Source organism: Colletes gigas, unplaced genomic scaffold (genome assembly GCF_013123115.1).
Source record: "Colletes gigas isolate AHSC1104 unplaced genomic scaffold, ASM1312311v1 Colletes_gigas_Sc00097, whole genome shotgun sequence".
NCBI classification, from domain to species: Eukaryota; Metazoa; Arthropoda; class Insecta; order Hymenoptera; family Colletidae; genus Colletes; species Colletes gigas.
The window spans coordinates 1-18,531 of record NW_025106724.1 but is presented as its reverse complement, the minus strand read 5'-3'; the positions used below and the strand labels follow the sequence as shown (position 1 = coordinate 18,531).

Sequence of the window (18,531 nt, the reverse complement as noted above, 5' to 3'; positions counted from 1 at the left end):
TAATAAAATCATGACCAGGCAAAATTTACTTTTCCTATTGTGAATCACGATTCTCTCTCCATTTCAACAACGTATAACGATTACTATGTGCTACTGTTTGCTCCTGTTGGTCTCTACATCCCTCTACATCCCTCTGCTGGACTTTGTCGGCCCCTGCTGACCGCTGTTGACCACTCCTCCTGATACTCCCGACAACGTATAACGATTACTATGTGCTACTGCTTGCTCCTGCTGGTCTCTACATGCCTCTACTGAATTTACATTTTCAATCTCAACGTATGTTTTGACCAAATCGACTAACCCAATTGAGTTGTGAAATAAAATTTTAGAAAAAAAACAGCGCGAAATGACGTTTACTCTTTCTTCGACCTTGACCAATTTCGACGTTAGTTCTATTCCAATTGACTTTTAACGAACGTAACGAAAGACAGAATAGTGCGTCCATAGGTTTCTCTCTTCGAAGTGACCGAGTGCCTATACGTAGCAACGTAAGTAAGCAAGTACCTACAAAGTACAACTAGTAGAACGTGCTCTGTTCGACTTTCACTCGATGGTGTGGAATAAAGAAGAAAGTGGGGATGCACGTAGAGAAGAACGGTAAGAGATTCCGAGCGAAGGTAGAGAAAAGGTGGGGGGCTCGGAGAAATCAAAACTAACCGACCGTATGGATGTTAGTAATGCTATTCGTCTCTACGCGTGATCAAACAGTTTCAACTTTACCAAAGTGAAACAACGCTCGCGTGTTACGCAGAAACAAACTTTAGAAACTTTCATTTGGCAAACGTCTTAACGCGCCGCTGGCCATCATCGTCATGACAAGACACGCTTCTGTAAGTAAATTAATACTCATGAATAAACAGGTTGCAAAAACAAGTCATATTTTACGAATCGAGTAATTTAAAAATGAAATTTAATGATCATGCAAGCGACAATTTACACGAAAACGTTCAAAACCACTGCTTGATGACCCACTTATAACGGTACGCATGTTACAACATGTGTCTGTCACAAGTATTTCTCGTATTTTTTTTATATGTATACTATAGTATACTTACATGGAGCGTATTAAAATCTGTCACGGCGTAGTAGTAGTCTTTCGATCGGTGGAATGGCATTATCACTTCCAATAGCTAGAACCTGGCGTTTTAATTGTCATTTTACCAATCGCGACAGATTCACCGCCACTCAATCTATATTAGTAGAAAACATTAATACGATAAATGCAATTGAACGCAAGTTCAAAACATTTCAACATCGATTGACCTACTTTTAGTGGACGGTCGTGATCTTCGTGACACTAATCATCGCCTTTTTCCTCGGGTTAATTACTGAAAGTGCAGCAACGATAGCACAACCAAAGGCACCTAATTTTCAATACTTCGAGAGGTAAGAAACTAAAAAGCACTAACGAATCGAGTCAACTTTGAATTTATAATACATAAACAAAACGTGAACAATTATCAAAATAACTACGCAATGTTCTTATGCCGATTGACATTATGTATTAGATTAGAATGATCGTTTTGTCATTGAAAAGTTTCAGCCCTTCGCAGTAAATTTCGAATTTAAAAGCCGAACAGTCGTTTCTCTAATCTGAAAATTACAAGTACATAGATTCTTATTTAACAAATTTCCAAGTTGAAGATCGTCTTGGGAAAAATTTGAAAAAATAGCTCCGAATACTCGAGGCTTTTTCTATAAAATATCTATAAATCTAATTAAAAAATTATACCACTGACCTTTACTGTAAATATATTTATAGGCCCAAATACCGTTATCCATACTATGATGAAAACGGCAGAGGAAAATTACTCTATGGCTATGGAGGACCAGATCTTTACCAGTATAAAACTTATAGTGCCCTTGAAGGAATCCATTAGTATTGGAAACAACTAATTATGTTACAAACTAAATTACTCGACGATCATTTTAGTGAATTGTAACTCATTATGTAGAATGAGTGTAAAATAATATAGTACATACACGATTTTGCTTCCGATTACAAGAAATTGTATATCACTCGCGCGTGAAATACTTGTATCGTCCACTATACATATGTATAGTCACATATTGTACAGCTCTGTTCTTATTATAGTATTATTCCTTGTTATCGAAAACACGTCGGGTATTGTCGTAAAAATAAGGAACATTACAAGATCGTTTATTCTCTCAACTATAATTAATGGTACTTTTAAATGCAATTGGTTTTTTATACTTGTTTCTGTTATAAACACATGTATCTTCGTCTTAAATTTTGTTTTTATTACTTGAGAATACGATAACATTGTGACTCGCAAGGATATATCGAGAGTAAACGAGCAGATCTGTCTTAAGAGATAAATTGCTTCTTTGATCGATGAAGTTTAAGAATGTGTTGGAACGAGAGCATCTTTTTCACGTTTGATTCCTACAAATAAAAAATGGGCAAAATTCTTATTCGGATGAGATTTACAGCTATTTGCCTGTTATTCGTTGAATAAACATTTAAATTATAGAATTAAACATTTCGCATAGTACAGATAAAAAGTTTAACCGTTCGATCGAATATTACGAATAAATTACTATGCGATGCCCTTATTAATTTTTTATTATTCAAATAAAATTTTGCCCATCTCCGCTACATATAGAAATTACAAACAGTTATCGTTATAAAATTCACTTTCTATGTAAAGTGTATGGAATGTGCATTAGCGCCCCTAAAGTCTATGGCGTGTCCAATAATCATCGTGTCGAGTAGAAGTGAAAACGACTACTAATCCTAAAATCCGACCATCATACGTCAGAGTCAGAAAATTTGTAAATGTTAAAAAAACGCAGTCGTTTGTAAATAGTTTACGCGCCGACAACGCGTGACGATGTTCGTTTCGTGGCAGGTGCACATACAAGTTACGAATGTGCAAGCATAATCCAGTGTATATAACGAGATAATGCTGATAAACGAACGAATTACTACTACCCGTAGAATGTTTTGGATGTTTATTCCAAATGATCCTTGTCCGCCTTGTCTTCGGCAGACTGTAACTGTCATACAAAATCCATTTCGGAGAAGTTGTAATATTCTGTATCTACTTGTCGTTTGTAAAGCTGTCTCTCTATAAATTTTTTTATCTCGCTGACCGCGAAAACGCTCGAAGTTAACGCAACCAAGAATAAAATATCTGCGAAAGAATAAAAAGTAATTTATTCGATGGAAGTTGATCACCAAACAACAGATTATTAATTCTATTATACGATCTCGATCGAATATGTACCCTTTGCCGTGAGAGCTTCAGTTTGGAAAACTCGTTGCAATGGTGGGAAGTAGATCACTAACATTTGTCCTATTACCGATAATGTAACAGCTACCAGGAACATCTTGTTACTCCATAAACCAATAGTGAATATCGACTTTGTCTGAATCGAATGTGTATTATATTAAATGTAACAAAAATAGAATTTAATACTCGGAAATAATCTCGTTGTTTCTTACCTGTGATCTACAACTTAGAGCGTTAAACATATCGAAGAAAACGAAACACGTAAATGTCATGGTTGTATCCCTTGCAGTAGTACCATTCGTCATCTAATTTAAAAAGAAATTAAGACGATCGTGTACAAATAGATATTTTGTTTTTAGTAAAATATCTTGGTACCTCTTTGTTATAAACCCATAAAGTACCAACAATGATAATAATGGCAGATAATAATACATTGACAATAAGATGTCGCGTAATCATTAATTCTTTCGTGTTACGTGGTTTCTGTTTCAAGACATCCTTATCAACTGGTTCGACACCAAGGCTATAATAAATGATTAGATATAATCATGTGACATTTTAATTCCATTAGTTTTATTTTCAGTTACCTTTGAGCGGGTGGACCATCCATAATAATATTAATCCAAAGGATTTGCATGGCATTTAAAGGATTTGGTATACCCATCAGAGTAGCGAGAGCAATCAAAGAAAGAGCAGCTATACTAGTACTTAATTGAAATCTTACAAAATTTCGTATATTATGAAATATTCCTTTCCCCTCTTCGATTGCATCGCTAAAAAAGAAAAGAAAGAGATGTAGTTAAAATGAAGAAACATTATTAATGAAATCCATAGTACTATGAGTATGTACATAATAGTTCCAAAATCGTCATCCAGCAGAATCATGTCTGCAGCTTCTTTGCAAACATCGGTACCATTTTTACCCATAGCGATACCTATATCCGCTTTTTTCAAAGCAACTCCATCGTTTACACCATCACCTGTCATGCCCACTATATTTCCTTCCCTTTGCAAAGCTTTAACGATGCATAATTTGTGCTTGGGTGTAACACGATAGAACACACTAACATTATTGATACACTGTTCTAATTGATGTTCGGACATCGAGTCAATTTCATCTCCAGACATTAGACGCGAGTGAAGTATATCCAGTCCGATCATACTTGCTAAAATAAACAATTAGATGCAATTCACTGGTATGATAATACCATTGAAAGACATAGAAGAAAGATCACGTATGCCACAAGGTACCTATTGCTGCTGCAGTTTCTTTGGCATCACCTGTAACCATCTTGACTTTAACGCCGCTGTTAACGAGAGTTGCTATAGATTCGCGAACATGTGGTCGAGGAGGATCGCATATACCCACGAGACCAACATACACAAGATCTTGTAATGATGTACCACGTGCTAATCCAATTACTGTAATCATTTACTCAAGTATGTGGGTTAGGTCTGGGTTAGGATAGAAACCAGTGAAATTAACGTGTTGTAAACGACATTAAAAAGCATTTACCTCTTAATCCTTGTTGTCCAATATCGTAAGCTTCCGTTAGAAATTCTTCATCCTTCTTTTGATTAAGAGAATATACTTGACCATTAGCAGAGTACTTGGTACACTGAGGTAAGATTTTTTCCAGAGCACCTTTTACAAAATATATTTCTTGCCTATTCTGTAACATATCAAATATACTGGATAATAACATAAAAAAACTTATTAAAAAGTTCAAGTTGCGTGCATTAAAATGTTATTCTACCTCCCCATATTTTGGTGCACATTTCACAGCCATCATTTTTTGTTCCGAGGAGAATGGATATTCTTGTAGCCGTAAATATTTATCAGCGACTCCATACATTCCGTATTTTACGGCTAATGCTATCAGTGCACCTTCCGTTGGTTGACCAAGCAGAGTATCATTCTGTATTATAGCATTATTGCAGACACATCCTACTTCCAGCATGTTGCTGATAGCAGTGCGTGCAAGGTCATAATTGTCGCACTTTCGGATTCGTACTTCTCCCTTATCGTTATAACCAGTGCCGGTAATGTCAGCTATATATCCTTCGGAAGTTATCAGTATCGTAGCAGTCATCTCGTTCTTCGTAATAGTTCCAGTTTTATCAGAGCATATCACGTTCACGCAACCTACACATCGATAATATAATATTTATATGGCTGTGTCTAAATAATAAAAATTTAATGTAAATATAATGGTCATATACGTACCAAGTGTTTCAACCGTTGGTAATTTTTTGACAATGGCTTTTCTTTTAGCCATCCTCATAACGCCTAATGCCAAAGTTACGGTTACAACAATGGGTAAACCTTCTGGTATAGCTGCCACTGCCAAACTTACACTGATTGTAAACATTTCAAGTATAGCTTTGCCCTGGATCCAGCCAAGAAGCATAATAATACCAATGATACAAAATGAGTAAAAGGACAATTGAGTGCCCAAAATATCCATACTTTTTTGAAGCGGTGTCTTCGGAGCTTCTTCGGCTTGCATCATTGAAAAAACTTGTCCGAATTCGCTTTTTTTCCCTGTGTTGACTACTATCCCCTATAAAGTATTTTTTAAATATTCGTAAATTACCGATACATAACATATTTACGAACATATAATTGCCATGGTACAACTTACTTTTCCATTTCCACAGCGCACCAACGTACCCATAAACACTATATTTTTCTTTGTTGTCAACCCGTTAGCTTTAAGTAACGGAGCTGTTGATTTTTGTGCTGGTTCGGTTTCTCCAGTAAAACTGCTTTCGTCGATTGTTAAATCTATTGCTTCGAATATCCTGATATCCGCAGGTACTCTATCTCCGATATTTAAATAAACTATATCACCGGGAACTAAGTTGCGAGCAAGAAATGTTTCCAAACGACCTTCTCGTAAACTGAAAAAAAAAGGTAATAAAATATTCGTTATATTACAGCTATTATTATCAGAATACTGTCACGTGTTTTAGGGTGAAACGGATCAGTTCGTTTATAAAATACCTAATTAATAAAAAGTATATGTATCTATTTACCAGTGACAAGTCGGTGGCACCAGTTTATTTAATTCTTCTAAGGATTTTTCAGAGCGGTATTCTTGTACAAATGCAACTGTTACTACTATTATGATAGCCTAGAGGAAAATATTTTTCATAACTTAAATATTTATAAAGATGCGATTACTAAGCAATTATAAGATTTATGATACAGTTTCTATAAATATAATACTCACTACTGTAATACTGACGGCATCGTCAAATTGTTTCATACATACACTAACGAAAGCAGAACCAAGTAATAATAGAATCAAAGGATTTTTAAACTGGAAAAAAAGATTCTGTTACTATTACCGTTCTTACATGATAAATTTTTATTTTTATATCTATTTTATACCTGTTCAACATATTTCTTCCATGTTGGTTCTTCTTCTTTAACGCTAAATTCATTGTATCCAACCATCTGACTCCGGAGATCAGCCTCTTGCCACCATAGTCCTCTTCTTATATCGACATGCAATCTAGCTGCTACTTCTTCCGCACCAAGACTGGCTGCCTCATTAGTCGTTAACCACATTTCTGGGTTTTGATCTTTAGCAACCTTAAATGATAAAAATTTATTTATTTTCCTCTTAATATTCTACAATTAACTCGTTAACATTTTTTGTCCCGTCTATAGAAAAGGTTCTCTACCTTTATTACAGCTTTCCATCGTTATAAAACAACACCTGGCAAATTTGCAATGTTTAATAGATTATTTTCTACAAAAAAAAATTGAAAAATTCTAATTTTTTAAATTATCAATACATTTTGAGCAATCGATACTAGGAAACCTGTGATAACAACATTGCTAATGTCGCACTGTAAAGTATCATGCTCGCATTCCGCTTAAGCAATGTATGTATGCACAGTCTGAAGAAAATTTCTTTTATGTCATATTGTAATATGAAACATCATAAATTCTAACCTTTAAGATTTCATGGAAACACAAACGAATCGAGATACGTACACAATTCCCTAAATCAATGAGATACTTAATTTTTAAACATAAATTATAAATACATGTTGATATAAATTAGACGGAAAGAAAGAGTGGATAACCCTAAGTATTTAGAAATTCGCCGCTTCGAACTAACGAGTGTTTATACATGTCAGTCATATGTACATACATACATATATGCATTGCTTTTATTCAAGGTTTATCCAACGCATACACGTATATGGATATATATAAACATATGTGCTTGACAATACTTCCGAGTGAAAAGTTGTAACTATTGAGTTTTATTCGTAAATCTGAAAAGAAGAAATTACACGTTTCGCAAACTAAACACTTGTACAAAAAAAAAGCTTGATACCTCTACAAATAGTCATAATGCCTGGAATTCGCTGGAGAGTTTTGCTTTCAAAAATTCAGAATTTTTACATACAGACATACGTTTTTTGACGTTACAACAGTTAGAAACGACGAAACAAGTTTCAGCCCGAAGGCTATTCCGTGTATCCGTACGAGTACAAGAAAACCGTTAACTCTAAAGAAGAAAATTCTTGAATGAATCTCGGGCAAAAGGCAAACGATAAATAAATAAAAAATTATCCCATTTTTATGTGTATGTAATGTTACCAAAGCGAATTATGTTATTTGTAATAACATAAGGTATTTATACATGTAATATCAAACGAATAAAATGTATAAGTAAATTGTTACTTTATACAAGATTTCAAATATTTTGTATATTGCAATTATTCACAAGAATATATTGTTATAGTTGTTACTTTATGTAAACTTATTCGTAAGGTTTACAGCTGGTTACTGTCTGAAAAGGTATCGCATGTCACGTGTTTCATCGTTAGAAAACTATCACCTATCGGACACTAATAACACGTATGCGAAACTCGCGATTGACGATAGAAATGTTGATAGGTGTACCTAGTTAGGAAGATAAGCGTGTGTGATCGATACCGCAACATTTCAAAACACTACAGTTACACAAAATTTAGAAATTGTTTATTTTGCAAGAATGAAATTATTTACGATTTACGCTATTTATATATTTATAGAATGTTTGCGTTGTCAGTATCGAATATTTTTCTTGTAATCAACCGGTGTAATATAATTCTGATTATAATTATTTGTATCACGGTAGCCAGTGTCTACGAAACGTTGTTAACGCTCAATACGTTGTTTGTTACCTTTAATATCATTAGACTTAAATAATATTAATCTAAAATTGTTCTTACTTCCTTCAATACTGCATTCTCGTCGTCATGTTCCTTGTCCGCAGCAACGTCGAGTTCATTGTCGTCTAAAAGCTGTTCATATTTCTTACTCGTTGTATCTTTCATTTCTACCAACGTGTTCTCTCTTCTCTCCTTTCCCTTTATAAATTATCCCTGTTAACCGACAATTATTTAATTCTACAATAGAGATTTATTTGTCCGGTTTACTTAAAGTAAAATTCGTACTCTAGCAGATTTTCTGTGTTGTCTGTTTTAAATAGACACACGGACTATTGTCCCTCGATCCAGTTTAATAATTTCAAAAAATGGAAACACATAGTCATGGTCCGAATGAGTACCTGTCGAAACACGCAAGTGATTAAATGCACATGGTTCTGTGTATATGTATGTACAGTAGAATTCCGATTATCCGGGACACACAGGGACTGGTGCAATGCCGGATAATTGGACTATATGTATCTATACCTACACTACGAAGTGATCAAAACGAGGAATAGAATTTAAAACACAACCATGGGTAATATAGTAATGCCATTTATTAATAACAAAAAAAAATATATAAAATTCCTTCGCTTTATTCGTGAACAGTTCAGTATCGACGTCACTGCTGGGGATGCATGCTGCTATGACTTGTTTCTTTCCGTGAAATAGTACGATCCGTAACACGTTTACGGAATAATAGTCGAGGTAAATATGCCGGTTATTCGGAAATTCCAGATAACCGGTTAATAGCCGGATAATCGGAACTCTACTGTTGTACCGTCTTCCGGCGATTTCCAAGTCACGCCAAGGTCAAACGAAGGAACGAGTGCCTAATGTTCTCTCAGAATCGAATATTTTCCAATATACTACAAAGGAAATAAATAATATTCCCGATAAAACTCTTCATAATAACGCACGCATTTACCATTAACCTACTTTCGAGTTAAACAAAAGATGGTTTTATCGATTTTCCAAAGAAACGAGGTTGACAGTACCCATGCATCTATCTTAATGCTCATCCTATATGTAATTTACTAACGCAATGTGAATTGCAAATGTATAAACATTGATCAGTCCACTGAAGAACCGTGTATCTATTTGGAAATAAACTTAACGAAAATTAATCATACAAAAATCCACCTATCGTAATGCAATCAAAAAGGTTCACAGGTAAGTACGCGTTCTCGTTAGTTTGAATCAAAAAATGTTTCTTCGGTAATTAAATACAAGTGCACATAGATCTTTATATTTTCTATAATACGGATAAACGTCTAAATAAATGGAGAATTTTCGAGAAGAATATCCTACCCTTAAAAATGGTGTAACCTTACTAATATCCGAGGCACGTAAAGAGACCGAGCCCTGACATGCTGCCACATGAAATGCGCACGACAAACTGTTCGCGAGTCGTGTATTTTCTGCGATTATAGTCGTCTCGAAAGTACGTTTCGGAACAATTAAGTAGCTTAGTGTTTGTCGAGGATTACGTATCCACTCGTATAAAAAAAACAAACAAAAAAATAAGACTACAAACGCGATGGTCGCTGGAGTTGTAACTCTATCGAGTGACAAGAAACGACAGTGTAGCAAGCAGCGCTGTTCGTACCGTACTAGTAGCTATGTAGGTACATACATATGTAAGTACTTGCTAGTACTGATCTGGGAAAGCAACTATGGAGTGTACTGCTTTCGTGACACGCTTGTGTATATATGCGTATGCACATATACCACGTTATTCTTCGACTGTGCATTACAAGTGGAGCAGCTGTGTCCGTCCATCCAGCGTACGACGACCTTAAGCTGCTACACTTGCAAATTCACACATCGTAACGTGTCGAGATTCGAAAAAAATTGATTCAATAATACGTTGATTCATAGAAAAATTAAAATATTTATGATCTAACATAATCCGTGAACAAATTGAAAAATCGATATGTCTACATGCACACTGAACAAAGTCGATCTGTAGCAAGAACATCGAACAAAAGTGTTTTTAGCATATATTTTTTAAATTAACAAACAAAGATGCATGCAAGCGAGAAAATAGAATCATCACCAATTATTCAATTTTTCGATTCGACAAACATACTGATGATGCAGCCCTGTTCAATTGAACGACATTTACAGTTCATTGACATTACTTTATTCTATAGTTTTGTGAAACAAAGAGGCAACAATGCACAAATTAAATTTACTTTATTATACAGGGTGTTCGGCCACCCATGGAAAAAATTTTAATGGAAGATCCTAGAGGCCAAAATAAAACGAAAATCTAAATCTAGATCTAAATTACCGAGTACTCTATTGTTGCATTAAACTTGTCTAGAAACATTGTCCCATTCCTGCCAGAATACACCGCCATCATCCCCTCTTGACACTGCAACACATATTCCTAGTTTCTACATTTCTTTGAGCAAATACATGGCTTCACATCACGTAAAACGTAATACACATTAACTGGAGACTGTATGTACGTCAGTCTAATTAATAAACAGTGTCTAAAGCTTATTATTATTATTATTATAACAACTACGTAGTTCACTGGATATCTATATACATATGTAAAGACGACATCTACCACAACACGCCCAAGTTTGTCGAGAAATAATTCACCCCTTTGCCCACCAGACGGCGTCCCAATTATTTACGATCGAAAACTAATTTTCATTTATTTATTCATGAAACAATAGAGTGCTCTGTAATTTAGATCACATATAAATGCTTCACAATTAACGCCAAAGGCCCAAACTTGTCTAGAAACAGTCCTATTCCTGTCAAAACATACCGCCATCATCCCCTCTTGCAATGATGCCAGAAAAGCACCGTCGGGTGCACACTCCCGCATGCCAGATACGCGTACGTGAGCTCGTGGAGTTTCGGAAAGACGACAAAGGCAAACAGACGCATGCCCACTTTCTCGATTCTCCGAAGCTGCCCGAAGTAGTTTCGGACCGCTTCGTGGAAGTCGAGAGAGAAAGGCTCACATTTGCCTTCTCGCTCCCACACAACTGAAATCCGATCTCCCGTCAACGGCATACGATATGGATTCTCGACTGCCCAGGCATTTTTACTTTCCGACCTATGTAGGCGCACATAAGCAAAGTACCCATAATGAAAAAAAAATTTTGTAAAATTTATTTTACGGAAATATACGTTTTAAGACCTCCTGATCATATTTTAATTATTGAAAAAAAAGAAATTTTTTTTTATTCCCATGTATGAGCACACGTATGTATATTATTAATACGATTTTTGAAAATAAATAAAGTAAAACTTATCTCATTGAAATTTTTCTCTAGAAGTTGAGCTGATGAATACCTAGAAAAAAGTATTAGACAACATTTAATTTTGATTTAGATTAAAAATCAAATTTATATTGTTTTAAATTCGCAGCCATTAGCTCGGTGTTACCCATAATGAAGAAGTTGTTCTTCAAAGGTAACACCGATTACCAGGTCTCACCACGAGGAGGTTGCTGCGAGTGGAGACCCAAAGTGAGACCGATGGAACAAAATTCGATCAATCTTCCTTTTTACAGACTTAGAAACTAGATTACGCAAAAAAAAAGATGCCAAGTAATTACTGTTCTAAAACAAAGGAGGAAGGTAAATTGTGGGAGACGCGACACGACGAAACGCGACACAATACTGCACAGTGCAGTAGGAACATGAGGTGCGACACGTACCGAATAGCGGGTCAAAAGGGGCAGCTCGTTACCTCTTAGCAAGTCCAATTGAAGGGGAGGAGAATCGACGCACCAGACACGGGTTCCCCATTTCTCCAACGCGTCCTGCTGGGAGCCCGTAGGACCCAACCCGGGACGTCTGACAAAGGAGAGAGATCCTGAATCGGGGCTACCGCAGACAGGAACAGGTCCCCTCTACGGCCGATGACTCTTTCCCTAGAATTGTCTCACCAGAGGACGGCAACCGACCCTTCGAACCATCTAAACGGCCGATCACTTGCTTTCTACATTAAAGCAGCGGTGACCGGAGAAACGAGACTGGAAAAGAAGCTATTAATTCATTCATTACTTGGCAATCTACGCATTAAATAAAATAATATACAATGTAAACTGAAAATTAACGTCGTAGGTGGAATTGAGAATTAATGTGAATTAATGAAACATAGGAAATCTGGGAAAAAGAAACAAGGAAAAAGAAAAATTCGACGTTAATTTTTACATTCGCGCCGCGCCTTAAAATTAATCGCTTACGTTTAACGATGAATCCGACGTCATCTGTTGGCGACCTAGAAATTGACCTGCATAAAAACTAACGTAAAAATTAATAGTTACATATTAATAATACATGTAAAAAAATATAACCTAAATAAGAAATGAAAATCAAAACCAAAACCTAATTGATTGAAGGAATGAATTGACCAACCCAACGCAGTAAGATAAACAAACGAATTAATAGGAAAAAAACAAACCAACGATGTGCAATAATAGATTAATTTGGAAAGGAACAACCCAACGAAGCGCAAGACGAATAACAAAATAATTGGAAAAATATCAAACCAACGATGTATAGATAAAACCTGAAAGGAAAATAATTGAATAAATTAGTGGAACGAACAACCCAAATATTACATCACCTATATATATATAAATGAAAAAGACAATATTGGGATTAGTTATATTAATATTGGTTATGCGTATACCAAACGGTGATCCTTCCTGGTCAGCATCGCAGAATCAGAGAATCTGAAACAGAAAGAAAAACGCGTGACAGTACCCCCGGCGGTTCCAGGAGTACTGAAAAGAGTTGCCCAGCTGTGTCCACTTTTATGCAGTCAAGCCAAAGAATCAACGAGCCAATCAGCAGCCAGTCAGCAGCCTTCCGGCTTCAAGAAATTCTATAAAAACCGTGCCCCCTGGCGCACCCGCGGCAGATATCCCTCAACCACCAAGCAAGACGGACCGTATCGAGATGAAGAATTTAATTGAAGATTTCCATTCAATCAAAATCGAAGATGGCGGCCAAGGGACAAACCGGTCTTTTTAAAGACCAAGAAAACCTCATATTTGGGAACAACACCAAAACTGAACACCAAAACTGAACAAGTTTTATATTTAACAACTCAGAGACACTTTACATCTCTGTTTTGTAACAAGTTTTATATTTAACAATTCAGAGACACTTTACATCACTGTTTTGTAACAACTTTTATATTTAACAACTCAGAGACACTTTACATCTCTGTTTTGTAACCACTTTTATATTTAACAATTCACAGACACTTTACATCTCTGTTTTGTAACAACTTTTATATTTAACAACTCAGAGACACTTTACATCTCTGTTATGGAACAAGTTATGCAATAAACCTGAACATGGTATATTTGCCTATACGTATAGGAAGGAAATTCGTCGTTAGTATTGTCGCCCGTCAATGCACTTAATTATGCAAGATCAGTATACTATCTAATTTTATTTTTTATTATACCGGTTTGTAATATCGTAAAGATCAATGCAAAAACATTATGCACAGCTCTTGTATTTCTTTGATTTATCCAAGTAGTCAAAGTATAATATTTAACAAACTTTTGATTCAAATAAAATAACGAATAACACACAATTTGACTACCTGTTACATGCAACCTATGTATAAATGCATAATAACTAATATTGATATACGCATAACGAACTTAGTTTGTGATATGAAACATTAAGAAAAGTGTAAATTAATAAATAGGTTTCAAAATGGGTATTCCAGGTTTAACAACTTTCATAAACAATCGTTCAGATCGTTATTTGGAATATTTCGAGCTACGTGATATGTATTTAGTTATTTAGCTGTCAAATATATAATTCGTACAAGTGCAATTGTGTTTTTGGCGGTGATTACGATAAATACGCTCAACGAGTATCGGATTTTTTTGACGATTTGTTAAAGTTATTCGAAGCTGATAATGCTATAGCTACTGTAGCAAGGATATTGAATTGTCCTCTATGGAGTTATGATTCAGACTTTTATGTGTTTGGGGCATTGCACATATCATTTGATACATTGGACAATTACACGGTGAAAAGTTCAACTGGAAATGGTTACACGAAACGTTGTAAAATTTATAAAGTTGAACACTTATTAAATTCTTATAGAGGTTTAAGTCAATCTACACTGCCATTAGCTGCAATATTACTAGGCAATGATTATGTAAAACGTGGTACATTTAGAAACCTCTTTCGTTATTTAAAGATACGACGAATAACAAGAAAAAGGTATAGTAATCGTCAGTATTGTATAGAAGCAACTTTACAATGGTTGAGCGGATTCTACACCTTGGACAAAGCACTCATTGGAATACTATGTAGATCACCTAAAACCGTAAGACAAAAAATGGCTAAACAAATGCATCTACAGAAATACTTGCTTACTTCCATTGGGGTTTTCACAGGAATATGCAGCTCGTGCCACAACACATTCTAATGTACATAGAAGAAACTGATAAAAATGGAGACTTTGAATCAGCAGAAGAAGAAGAAGAAGAGGAAGAGAACGAAGTTGAAATGTTAGACATGCTTAAAGGGGTCAGAATCTGCTACCACTAATGCACTAGCTAATGTACCTAATTTGTTTGTAGATGAATTTCTTACGGGCAATTATCCTGCATATTTTATGGACTTGTTGGTTCGACGTTTATATATTTGTCCTGTACAAATAGAGGATTATTCCTATCCATTGAGCAATGTAATAAGTTTAAAAATTATTAGAGTTATATATGCATTTCTGCAATCAGGAATTAATAGAAGGAGAGGTTTCATGAAATACATGATGAGAGACTGTAATAAAAAGCTTAAATGTTACGAACAAGAAGGCACTGACACTAAATTTTCTTCCCCATTACTGTCCCTATCTAATCTTAGAGAAGTACCATTAACGAGTCCAGGATTAAAAAATAATGTACAAACATGCGTCATTGATTTTTCATTACCATTTGAATTTAAATTCAAGTTATATAGACACAAATATATAAGCAAAGCCCATATTGAATGAAAAATTGACACGTAAATACACGTTTCAAGACCCCCTGATCATGTTTGACATAAAACAATACTTTGGAAATAAATCGTTTGAATATAGTTTATCAAGTAAGACTTTCGAAATTATTTTCAAACGATTTATTTTCTAATTGTTCTACTATTTCAAATAATAATTTTTTGATCTTATAGCAAAGAACGTTTACTTAATATCAATTCAATAAATTCAATTTGTATTTGTATATTTTTCGCCTCTATAGGCAAAAATATACCATGTTCAATTTTATTACATAAGTTGTTCCAAAACAGAGATGTAAAAAGTCTCCGAGTTGTTAAATATAAAAGTTGTTCCAAAACAGAGATGTAAAGTCTCTGAGTTGTTAAATAGAAAACTTGTTCCAAAACAGAGATGTAAAAAGTCTCTGAGTTGTTAAATATAAAAGTTGTTCAGTTTAGTGGTTCCCACAAATGAGATTTTCTTGGTCTTTAAAAAGACCGGTTTTGTCCTTTGGCCGCTGCTCGTGAACCATCATCTTTGGCCATCTTCGATTTTGATTGAATGGAAATCTTCAATTAAATTCTTCATCTCGATACGGTCCGTCTTGCTTGGTGGTTGGGAGATAACTCGCCGATGAACGCCTCAGGGGGCTCTTATATACTAGGAGCCCGGACGCTCACGAGAGACCGAGCGACATCTGTGCAATTTTGATACACGAATTATTCACGAATTGTCCCCATACAAAAAGTTAAAGAATCATTATTTAAATAATGGAATACTTATACGTATATATAAAGCATTTCTACATATTCTCCATCGAAATACGCGTTGTTTGCAACTTGAAACATTAAGATCCTTCAATCCGTTCAAAAGTTCTAAATTTTTAAACATACGCATGAAATTTCAAACGAATATTTCTGCATCTTTAAAATATTATAACTTCTGAACGGATTGAAGGATCTTAATGTTTCAAGTTGCAAACAACGCGTATTTTGATGGAGAATATGTAGAAATTGAATATTGAACATCTCTGTTATGGAACAACTTTTATATTTAACAATTCACAGACACTTTACATCTCTGTTTTGTAACCACTTTTATATTTAACAACTCAGAGACACTTTACATCTCTGTTTTGTAACCACTTTTATATTTAACAATTCACAGACACTTTACATCTCGGTTATGGCACAAGTTATGCAGTAAAACTGAACGTGGTATACATATTTGCCTATATGTATAGGAAGGAAATTCGTCGTTAGTATTGTCGCCCGTCACTGCTCTTAATTATGCAAGATCAGTATATTATCTAATTTTATTTTTTATTATACCGGTTTGCAATATCGTAAAGATCAATGCAAAAACATTATGCACGGCACTTGTATTTCTTTGATTTATCCAAGTAGTCAAAGTATAATATTTAACAAACTTTTGATTCAAATAAAACAACGAAAGACACAAAATTTGTGTAAGTACCTGTTACATGCTACCTATGTATAAATGCATAATAACTAATATTGATATGCGCATAACGAATTTAGTTTGTGATATGAAACATTAAGAAAAGTGTAAATTAATAAATAGGTTTCAAAATGGGTATTCCAGGTTTAACAACTTTCATAAACAATCGTTCAGATCGTTATTTGGAATATTTCGAGCTACGTGATACGTATTTAGTTATTTAGCTGTCAAATATATATTTCGTACAAGTGCAATTGTGTTTTTGGCGGTGATTACGATAAATATGCTCAACGAGTATCGGATTTTTTTGACGATTCGATAAAGTGCAATGTAGTACCATTAGTTTTGATTAAATAAAATTAGATAGTATACTGATCTTGCATAATTAAGTGCATTGTCGGGCGACAATACTAACGACGAATTTCCTTCCTATACATATAGGCAAATATGTATACCATGTTCAGTTTTATTGCATAACTTGTGCCATAACAGAGATGTAAAGTGTCTGTGAATTGTTAAATATAAAAGTGGTTACAAAACAGAGATGTAAAGTGTCTGTGAATTGTTAAATATAAAAGTGGTTACAAAACAGAGATGTAAAGTGTCTGTGAATTGTTAAATATAAAAGTTGTTCCATAACAGAGATGTTCAATATTCAATTTCTACATATTCTCCATCAAAATACGCGTTGTTTGCAACTTGAAACATTAAGATCCTTCAATCCGTTCAGAAGTTATAATATTTTAAAGATGCAGAAATATTCGTTTGAAATTTCATGCGTATGTTTAAAAATTTAGAACTTTTGAACGGATTGAAGGATCTTAATGTTTCAAGTTGCAAACAACGCGTATTTCGATGGAGAATATGTAGAAATGCTTTATATATACGTATAAGTATTCCATTATTTAAATAATGATTCTTTAACTTTTTGTATGGGGACAATTCGTGAATAATTCGTGTATCAAAATTGCACAGATGTCGCTCGGTCTCTCGTGAGCGTCCGGGCTCCTAGTATATAAGAGCCCCCTGAGGCGTTCATCGGCGAGTTATCTCCCAACCACCAAGCAAGACGGACCGTATCGAGATGAAGAATTTAATTGAAGATTTCCATTCAATCAAAATCGAAGATGGCCAAAGATGATGGTTCACGAGCAGCGGCCAAAGGACAAAACCGGTCTTTTTAAAGACCAAGAAAATCTCATTTGTGGGAACCACTAAACTGAACAACTTTTATATTTAACAACTCAGAGACTTTTTACATCTCTGTTTTGGAACAACTTTTCTATTTAACAACTCGGAGACTTTTTACATCTCTCTTTTGGAACAACTTATGTAATAAAACTGAACATGGTATATTTTTGCCTATATAGGCGAAACATATACAAATACAAATTGAATTTATTGAATTGATATTAAGTAAACGTTCTTTGCTATAAGATCAAAAAATTATTATTTGAAATAGTAGAACAATTAGAAAATAAATTGTTTGAAAATAATTTCGAAAGTCTTACTTGATAAACTATATTCAAACGATTTATTTCCAAAGTATTGTTTTATGTCAAACATGATCAGGGGGTCTTGAAACGTGTATTTACGTGTCAATTTT

General features: G+C 34.6%; 2 protein-coding genes and 1 long non-coding RNA gene across 5 annotated transcripts; 2 read left to right on the top strand and 1 right to left on the bottom strand.

Annotated features, from left to right (window-relative positions):
* The first annotated feature begins 63 nt into the window (after positions 1-63).
* LOC122404041 lies at positions 64-1,888 on the top strand. The gene is made up of 3 exons (XM_043407900.1): positions 64-830; positions 1,274-1,386; positions 1,763-1,888. The coding sequence occupies exons 1-3, from the start codon at positions 813-815 to the stop codon at positions 1,878-1,880; spliced, it is 249 nt and encodes an 82-aa protein (XP_043263835.1). The 5' UTR covers positions 64-812; the 3' UTR covers positions 1,881-1,888.
* A 1,121-nt stretch (positions 1,889-3,009) lies between these two features.
* Positions 3,010-10,953, bottom strand: LOC122404037 (calcium-transporting ATPase type 2C member 1). Of its 3 annotated transcripts, XM_043407895.1 has the most exons (17): positions 10,774-10,953; positions 8,724-8,836; positions 8,499-8,651; positions 6,655-6,858; positions 6,494-6,583; positions 6,297-6,394; positions 5,903-6,161; positions 5,485-5,821; positions 5,015-5,403; positions 4,774-4,930; positions 4,509-4,679; positions 4,108-4,423; positions 3,845-4,030; positions 3,633-3,780; positions 3,470-3,562; positions 3,252-3,393; positions 3,010-3,158 (listed from the first exon to the last, which is right to left on the bottom strand). In XM_043407895.1, the coding sequence occupies exons 3-17, from the start codon at positions 8,601-8,603 to the stop codon at positions 3,025-3,027; spliced, it is 2,829 nt and encodes a 942-aa protein (XP_043263830.1). In that variant the 5' UTR covers positions 8,604-8,651; positions 8,724-8,836; positions 10,774-10,953; the 3' UTR covers positions 3,010-3,024. The 3 variants fall into 3 exon arrangements, with proteins under 3 accessions (XP_043263830.1, XP_043263832.1, XP_043263831.1); XM_043407897.1 differs by lacking the exons at positions 8,499-8,651; positions 8,724-8,836; positions 10,774-10,953 and adding exons at positions 6,951-6,985; positions 7,225-7,294; XM_043407896.1 differs by lacking the exons at positions 8,499-8,651; positions 8,724-8,836; positions 10,774-10,953 and adding an exon at positions 6,951-7,120.
* A 3,294-nt stretch (positions 10,954-14,247) lies between these two features.
* On the top strand, positions 14,248-15,483 carry LOC122404044. The gene is made up of 3 exons (XR_006259677.1): positions 14,248-14,813; positions 14,884-14,997; positions 15,070-15,483. It is a non-coding gene; the product is annotated as an uncharacterized LOC122404044 (long non-coding RNA).
* Positions 15,484-18,531: the final 3,048 nt, after the last annotated feature.

Bases quoted from the DNA above. Each gene is read 5' to 3' on its own strand.
- LOC122404041 (XM_043407900.1), top strand. The intron at 1,387-1,762 runs GTAAGAAACTAA...ATATATTTATAG, and splicing joins AATTTTCAATACTTCGAGAG to GCCCAAATACCGTTATCCAT.
- LOC122404037 (XM_043407895.1), bottom strand. From the start codon at position 8,603: ATGAAAGATACAACGAGTAAGAAATATGAACAGCTTTTAGACGACAAT. The intron at 5,404-5,484 runs GTACGTATATGA...ATCGATGTGTAG, and splicing joins ACCAACGGTTGAAACACTTG to GTTGCGTGAACGTGATATGC. The intron at 4,424-4,508 runs GTACCTTGTGGC...TGTTTATTTTAG, and splicing joins AGAAACTGCAGCAGCAATAG to CAAGTATGATCGGACTGGAT.